General features: G+C 57.9%; 1 protein-coding gene across 1 annotated transcript in view; it reads left to right on the forward strand.

Moving 5' to 3' along the window:
* LOC111153983 (kirre like nephrin family adhesion molecule 3) overlaps nucleotides 1-8,517 on the forward strand; it is a 137,054-nt gene that overhangs the window by 114,387 nt on the left and 14,150 nt on the right. The window contains exons 8-10 of the mRNA XM_022513335.1: nucleotides 2,721-2,869; nucleotides 4,167-4,294; nucleotides 5,299-5,425. Of these exons, the coding sequence (XP_022369043.1) occupies nucleotides 2,721-2,869; nucleotides 4,167-4,294; nucleotides 5,299-5,425 (404 nt within the window). The remainder of the gene's footprint in view (nucleotides 1-2,720; nucleotides 2,870-4,166; nucleotides 4,295-5,298; nucleotides 5,426-8,517) is intronic.

Consider the following 8,517-nt stretch of genomic DNA (forward strand, 5'->3'; position numbering starts at 1 on the left):
TCATCCTGACTGCTTCTTCCTGTGCTGCTCCGAGGCTGTGATCTCAGAAATCAGAGCTATGCCTCCTCCATCCCAGCACCTGGGAAGGGGACATGGGTGGGTGTGGGAGCAGGGGCGACGGACTCGGCTCTCACTTCAGCTGCCCCCCAGACCCAGGAGCCGGAGGCCGGCAGACCGGGTCCTGGCACACCAGGAAACGGGTTTCCCCACCTGCTTCTCGGGACTGTCCTCTGAGGCTCTCCGGGACCCCCCATGTCCCCCTGCGGGACCCAGGGCAGGGACCACCGCCCAGTGTGAAACTCGGGACTATGTAAGGACAGCCTGTCAGCTGTAGCAGCCAGGCCTCCTGATTCTGTGTTATAAATAATTAATCCCCTTACATTTGCTCCGGCCAAATTAGACATTGATTGGGAAAAGCTTAATCTGACTCCTTTTCAGAGGGGCTGGGGGTGGTGGGGTGGGAGCAAGAGTGGAGGCAGGGGCGGGGGGCGGGGGGAGGGTCCAACTGGAAGGAGGAGGAGGTGGAAGGTAAGCCAAAGGAGAGGGAGGAGAGGGAAGGACTGAGAGACCTGGTTTTGCTCTCGGGTCACCCTGGACGCTGTGGCCAGCTGCTGGAAGGGGTGGTTTGAGCTTCTGGAAGGGATCCCTATAGAGGGTTTTATTGGTGTGGGAGAGGAACATAAAGAAAGCGAGGGAAAAGACAGACTGAGCAGGACTCAGGGATTCAGTACTTCGGGGACTCGGGACGCCCCCAAAAAACTTTGGTTTGGGTTACTAGAGGGCCCAACCCCCGCAAGCGGCTCCTGCCTGTGACCCTGGGAGAGGAGAGGCTAGGAATTTCTCCTGTTCAGCCTCTAAGGAAGGGACAGGTCCTGGGGGGCTAAGGGCAGCCGCTGCACAGGAGCCCAGGCTGGGACAGCACAGCCCTGCTTGTTCCCCAACTGTCTGGCTGGGCTCCAGGCCTGTGGGAGCCCCAGCACTTCTGAGCTCCTTGGGGCTGAAAAAGTGGAACTCACACCCCCCAGTGACTTTCACCATGAAGGGCCCCGTCTTCTCCAAGAACTCCTCCAAGGACAGACGAGGACAGCCCATCAGAACCAGCCCTCCTGGGCCCTAACCTCCCTACCCTGAGCCAGGAGCAGGCCCAGGAGAGCAGGAGGGGCTCACCCTGTCTTCCGCAGCCCCCCTCAGCCTCCCACCCCCTGCCCCCATGCTTCATTCAGCGGGGCAGAGGGCGCAGAGGTTGGACGCAGGTCCCCAACTGTGTCTGGGACTGAATTCTCTGCCTCAGGCAGGGGTTGTGCCTGACTGTTAAGTCTGGTCATTAAATTAAAGTTAGAAATTGAAATGATTCATGAATAACTCATAATGGTTTGTTGGGAAGCTCCTTAAGCTCTCAGGGAGCTCTGGTTTGCTCTGTTGTTAAACTATAATTGTTATTATTAATCATGTTCTTAATAATTATGTGATATTAACTTACGATCGTAACCACACGATGCCAGCCTGGGCACTCCACATGATGCCAAGACATGGCCATCTCTTGGGGCGGGCCGGGAGGGAAGGCAGGAGACAGTCCTCTGGCTACAGGACAGAGAGAAAGGGGAGGTGAAGGCAGGGGCCGCAGAGAAGCTGTAGTTACAGGGATTTGTGGTTATGGGGTAAAAATAAGATAAACGCCCCGAAATAGATTTGAAGAGGAGGAGCCTGGTTGGAAGTTCTGTGATTTCAAAAGCAAGTGTTGTCCACAACGGGGTTAAGCCAGGGGAAGCTATGAACTCTCTCCCCAGGGATCTGTAGGGAAAGGCCCCAGCCTCACACGTGCATGCGCACACACACATGTACACACACACGTGTGCCCCTGGGAGCTCCTAGCACAGCCTTGCTGATAGCATGCTACCCCGACAAGCACGGGTCCACTGCAGTGATCACCGTCCCAGGGCCAGGACCAAAGCATCCCCTGGGGCTTTTCCATCTCTTGCCTCCAGTGGTACCGATGGGCGGATGAAAGACGTCAGCACAGCCCCCTTCCCGCCCCTCTGACCAGACCAGGACGGATGGCACCGAAAGCCTCTGAGGAGTGAAGCCAGGGTGGGAAGCTAGAAGCTGGGCAGGAAAAAGAGCAAGAGCCATCCCTGGGAGGGAAGAGGGGGCACTGGGAAGGGACCCACCCTGGGGACAGGAGTCAGGACAGGAGAGCTTCGAGAGCTGGAGGAGGGACCCTCAGGACCCCTAGCTAACACCCGTCGCACAGCTGTCCACCTTGTCTGGAAATGAAGTCCGTCTGTGTGTACGCACGTACGTGCTCATGCCGCTAGTCCTGACCTCCTTCTTTTCCAGCGGCGATCCCAGTGGACAGGGACTGTCAGTAGCTTATTCCTGTCCTAGCCAGTCAGATGGGTCAAGCTACTGATTAGTCCACTCCCCCATCTCCAGAATAACCTGCTTGTCACCCGCAGACCAAAGCCCACCACCTCCAACACCGACTCCTCCCCCAGCCCCGGAAGTTACTCCTCCGCAGAGATTCCTGCCCGCCCCCTCCCCGCCCCTGCACTGAGGAGGGGTGGGGGGCGTGAGGGGGTGCGGGGGGGGGGGCTAGCCCTGTGCCACCCCCATGCCACGTCCCGCTTTCCAGCTCCTGGAGAGACACCCCCCCCCCGCCGGGTGGGAGAAACACCCTTGCCATCGGAGGTCCACAGTGGCTCCCGGGGCCTGTGTTGCAGGTGGGCCAAGCGGGGCCAGATCATTAAGGAAGCATCTGGAGAAGTCTATCGGACCGCCGTGGACTACACGTACTTCTCAGAGCCTGTCTCCTGCGAGGTGACCAACGCCCTGGGCAGCACCAACATCAGCCGCACGGTGGACGTCTACTGTGAGTGCGGCCGCGGGGGGCGGGGCGGGGCATCCCCAGGCGAGCCGCCCCCCGGGGTGTCTCTGGGGTGTCTCTGCTGGGGCGCAAGCTCACAGTGCTGCCCACTTTAAGCAAAGCTTCTTAGTGGGTTGTTTCCGGCTTCCCTCCACCCTCGACACTCGTAGGAACCCAGGGAGGCAGGGGTTATTATTCCCATTCCTCAGATGCGGGGTCGGAGGCCCAAGGTCACTCGGCAAGTAAGTGGCAGAGGGAGAACCAAGCCAGGCTCCAGAGAATCCCCTTGCCGACAGCAGGCCCCGCCGCCTCCCGTTGGGGACCCGGGTACGCCTCCCTTCTGGCGCCTAGTGGGGAGCCCTGGGGAGCCAGCCCAGCACTGACCCACGGGTTGGATGATTTCACGGTGATAAGCATGAGCTCCTCTACTGGATTTACAGTTTGAAAAGCACTTTTACAAACTTTCTTATATCTGACCCCTCCCCTTACCCCCAGGGGCCCCAACAGAAAAGTGCCCTTATTCCCTTTTCAAGGGACTAATCCGGGTCTCCGGACCCTGGTTTTCACAGTCTTCGGCTCCTGGAAAGCAGCCAAGCAGTTCTCTGCACACCGTCCCGTCACTGCGCCTGTAGTTCCACCACTGCACCCACTCTGGGGACCAAGGTTTGGTCCCCTGGAGGCTCTGGTTCCAGGTGGTGTGCAGGGGGGAGGCGGAGAGAAGCTTCCGCTAACACTCACCGACACTTAGCAGCGGCCTGGGGTCAGGCCCAGCTACTTCACGGGGGTTGGAAAAAGGCTGGAAAGGGCTAGAACAGAGCATGACCTGCGGGCTCCAAGGGTGTGGAGAACAGGGGGAGAGGCATGGCTTCCTCCAGGCCTTGTCTCAGAGCCCCTGGGAGGAGCCTGCACGGGCTCCAGGAGCTGGGCTCCGGACGCACAGGGTAACTGGAATCCAGATCCCCAAGCTGAAGCTCGGAGGAGGTAGACAAGGACCGAAAGGCAGACACAGAAAGCTGCCACCACCCAGGATTTCTGGAGCAGGAGGGAGTCCCTTCTGCCTGAGGGCTGGGGTGGGAGCTTCCTGGAAGCAGGACAAAGGATGGGAGATGGGGGCAAATCCCAGCAGAAATGGGGCCAGAGCACTCTTTCCTAGGGCTGTTGCTGCCAGCGGGTGGACCTGCGGAAGGCCAAGCTGGGAAGCTGGGGGTCTCTCTTCCTTACTTCCCGGACTCTTTCTCTCAGACCCCTCTTCCAGAGCTCCCAGCCCACCAAGAGCCCTGTCTCCCCCTTCCTCCCTTCACAGTTGGGCCCAGGATGACTACAGAGCCTCAATCCCTGCTCGTGGATCTGGGCTCCGATGCCGTCTTCAGCTGTGCCTGGACAGGCAACCCCTCCCTGACCATCGTCTGGATGAAGCGGGGCTCAGGTGTGGTAAGTCCTCAGCTCAGACCCCACAGGGGCCTTGGACCACCGGAACTGCCTCATGGGGGGCCCCCCTCACTCTTCGACTGGAGGCACTAATCTCCAGTGTAAGCTGAAGGGAGAAGGAGCCTAGAAAGAAGAGAGGGAACCCCAGATACTCACAGGTACCCCTTCAGTACTAAACACACTCAACCATTACAGTTTCGCCCTACCATAAACCTTAGAGGAGAAGCAGATAGTCACAGATGTGCCGGGAGTAAAAAGTCTCTAGAAAGCCTTTTCCACTTTCCCCAAATAGTTATCCTTTAGCTTTTGAGCTAAGTTTCACGGTCTTCCTGTGTTCCTATTTTAAGATAAATGTGTTTTTTAGGGTGTATAAGTTTATCAGACACCCCTCCCCTCAGGAGGACCAGTGAGAGCTTTGGGAGGGAAGTCAAGGGAGAGGCGGACAGAAACTGGTCTCTGTGTGGCCTGCTATGGGCCAGACACCGCTCTGTCCTGTGAGCAGAGCTGCCTTGCCGTAGAAATAAAGAAAGAACATCAGAGCAGATAAGTAACTGCCCCAGGCCACGTAGGTCATCATGGCCCAAGGCAGGATTCGAACTCAGAGCCAGCTAAGGCCAAAGTCTTTGGATCACCCCCAAACTCTATCCCAAAAGGATACTGAAAGTGACTCTGAAAAAACAGGTCCAGGCACCCGCAAACAAGATCGGTGGGGGCAGCCTGGTTCAGGTTGGTGGGCAGCCCTGTCTGCGAGACAAAGCCTTCGGGCCCCAGCCAGGGGTGTACCCTCCCATCTGCCCTTGTTCCCGGCCCTTAGGGCTTCGAGCTGGTGTATGGCTGTGACTCTCCCCTGGCCAGCTCACGGGACTCACAGCCTCCCACCCCACCCCCGCACCTTCCTGCCATGCTGAAGACCGGGTCACTTACAGCAGGCCCGCCTTGCAGCCCTTCTGGCTCTGGGCGACAGAGCCCGGCTCTGCTCTGTGTCTGACCCTCCACAATTCTCCCAGGTGCTGAGCAATGAAAAGACCCTGACCCTCAAAACCGTCCGCCAGGAGGATGCTGGGAAGTACGTGTGCCGAGCCGTGGTGCCCCGGGTCGGGGCCGGGGAGCGAGAGGTGACCCTGACGGTCAATGGTAAGACCCCCCGACTCATGCTAAGTGGGGTGAGAGGGAGCAGAGAGGGGCCCAAGGCGTCTTGGTCCTAGGCACTGCCTCAGAGGGACTGTCGCTGGTTCTGGATCCGTAGCACTTCTGCCCACCTCTTCGAGTCCATGTCAAAGCCCAGCCCTGAGGTGAGGAAGGACCTGGCTAGTTGGGTCCCCTTCCTCCTTCTTTGGTGCTTGGAAGTGCTTAAAAGTGGTAGCTAATTAATTTTATCCTGGCCAAGAGGAGGGCGTCAGAGGATCACTCCACAGCCGACTCAGATAACGCATCTACCCTCTGAATTTGACCTAGGCCTTGGAGGGAATTTAAGGGAGCATCTCTGCGAGTCTGAGTTAGCCCCTTCCCATTGCGTGACTGCTGCTCAGTCAGAGAGACCTGTCACAATTTCCACAGGACCAAGCATTCAGGGGGTCCTCCTGAGGGCAGATTCTTATCACACACCATAAAACCATTACAGCAGGAGAGAGTTTTCTGACGGCCCCAGAACGCAGATGACTGCTAGATGACACGTTTAGGGGACAGAGTGTCAGACCGGCCTGGATGATGCCCTGTAGAAGGTCCCAGAGAAGCTGGGTCCGACCGGGGAAGGCTGCAGCACCTCGATGGAAATCTGGCGTCGTGTCCATGGTATGGGCTCCCGCTGGGATGGGCAACCAAAGCTGCAGGTTGAGAAGAGCGAGAAAAGCTAACGCCAAGCCCCTCCACTGTTTCCAAACTTCCTCCCTCCACTGGGTTTTCGCATTCCTTTGTGAGCCCCCTGGTCCCACAGAGTCTGCCTCAGGTCAAAGCCTGGAGGCTCTGAGCCGCAGCGGAACCCAAGCCCCAGACCCACCTTTGCAGGACCCCTGGGTCCTGGCCCCAGATCAAGGTGCCAGGGAGGGGCTGAGCCATGTTCTAGAAATCAGCGCTCCTGGCTTCATCTCCGCCCAAGCTGTCCACAGGCAGCCTCGCCCATTCTCCCCCTCTGCTAGAAAACTAAAACCAGCTTGGTTCTTCCTCAGCCATCCCCCTCCGGGTGCCCCATTAGCCAGCATCCCCCACCCCTCACTGCTCTGTCTGCTTCCTTTTCCTCTCCTTCTCCCCCAGAGTCCTGGCAACCCCAGAGGAAGGGCGAATCTACTCAGAGCCCGGGGGCACTCACAGGCCACCTGTCCTGGGCAGAACCCTGACTCAGGAGTCTTCCTGCCTCCCCCGTGTCCCCAGGATGCCACCAATAAATTGGCACTGCGGGGCTAAAAATAACAGCATCCGATCGCGCCTCCGTATATCCATGGCAACGCAGGCTGCGGCCTTTTCCTGCTGCTCCGGTGTCTGACACTGGGCTCAGGCACCGGGACCCATGAAAGCTGTGGCCTCCCCCGACACCCGCTCTGGGTGCTGGCCCATGACTGTGCCCAGCTCCCATCTGCTGGCCCCGGGACCAGACCAGCGGGCTGGGTCCCCAGGCCTGAAGCTTTTAAAGGAACATCCCCATTTCTGGGGAAAACAAGACGGACAAAGGAGGACTGACATTCCATTGTCACTTTAGATGTTCCGGCATTTCCCAGCAGGGATTCAAAGTGGTTTCTTGAGGAGGTTATGCACGCACACCTCAGGGAGGACATTTCTTGGAAGGGACACCCCAGCCTGGCCCTGGCGACTATGCAGGGTTTGATCTGAACCCCCGCCCAGGGATTGCGTTTATATCCCCTTCCCGCCTCCAATCTTTCCAGCACAGGGTCCCCTAGATCGCCAGGAAGAGAAACACCCAAGAGATCGGAGTGAGGCCAGGAAGCTGTTCATTTGTTTCTGCTGAACCAGGGTCATCTCGCCCGGATGCAGCGGGATGAATTAAGTGGCCCTGGTTGGGGAGGGAAGAGCCAACGTGGGAGAGGAAAGAGCTAGAGAACAGGTGGAGGGATGGCGAAGCCCTTTGGAAAAGGGCCTCGGCTGGGCTGAAGGGAGCAGACATTATGAAAGTATCCAAAGTGAGATGGGGTTCTTCTCACAGCACACCGCAGCTGGTGGGCGACTGCTGCATTGCCTTCTGGGGAGTAAACTGGCGTGGGTCTTACCCGGTTTGGCTCAAACCAGGGATCTGCAGGGAGGGGGAGATAAACACCCTCCCGCCACTTTGACTGCCCATCCCCACCTGTACTCTGATTTCTTTTTTCTTCTAAGAAGCCCTTAAACACTTACGCATTTGCCTGATGGCTTTTAGAATGCCCTGAGAACCACAGCCCACCCCCCGAACCCCCGCCCAGCCTCCAGAGAATTCCTAGTTCCTGGGAAGTGAAGGGGAAAACATTTTATGGTATCATCACTTTCAGTGGGCAGCAAAGCCAAGTGCCATCCACGTTCCTCAAACATCAAACCCTCCTGCCTTTTGGCCAAAGGCTTCTTGGAGCACAAATATGTAAGAGAGATACTTGGCTCAGCCCAGGCTCGGAGCCACCCCGGGGTGGAAGCCCCTCCCGGAAGGGTCCCCCGCGTCTGCCGCACCCAGCTCCAGGCTGTTAGGCGTCCTAAACTCCATAGCAGTCACCTGAGTGTCTCCCAGAACCTCGCCCCCTCCCTTGGCTGAGAGCTACTCATAGAAATGCAAATCTGTTTTAATTAAGGCGGCTAATAAACAGCAATTATGTTTGCAGCAGTTTTTGTTCTGTTCCCAGCATAATGTTGCCTGTCCTCCAGATCCCGTGCTCGAGCTCTTTCTCCTCCGTTTTCTGCCACCTAAGACCCAGCCTTTTCCCTGAGGGATTGGGAAGGAGGCAGGAAGTTCTCCATCCCTACAACCCTGGCTTCAGCCGCCCCAGCCCCCGCCAGGAGGTTAGCTGAGCAAACAGCTGACTTCGCCCCTCGTCCCTCCCACTTTCCCGGCCAGGTGGGCCCAGCGCGGGGAAGACTTGGGTGGGATAAAAGGCAGAACTGGACAGGAGGCGCGCTCTGAGACTGCAGGGGCACTCTCTAGGCTGTGGGATGAGGTAGGTAAGACAGGGACTCCTGGACACAACCATAAACATTTTCTCTCTTACACACACACACACACACACACACACACACACACACACACACACACACAC

The sequence above is a fragment of the Enhydra lutris genome, unplaced genomic scaffold, assembly GCF_002288905.1.
Source record: "Enhydra lutris kenyoni isolate GAN:26980312 unplaced genomic scaffold, ASM228890v2 scaffoldscaffold34, whole genome shotgun sequence".
Lineage (NCBI taxonomy): Eukaryota > Metazoa > Chordata > Mammalia > Carnivora > Mustelidae > Enhydra > Enhydra lutris.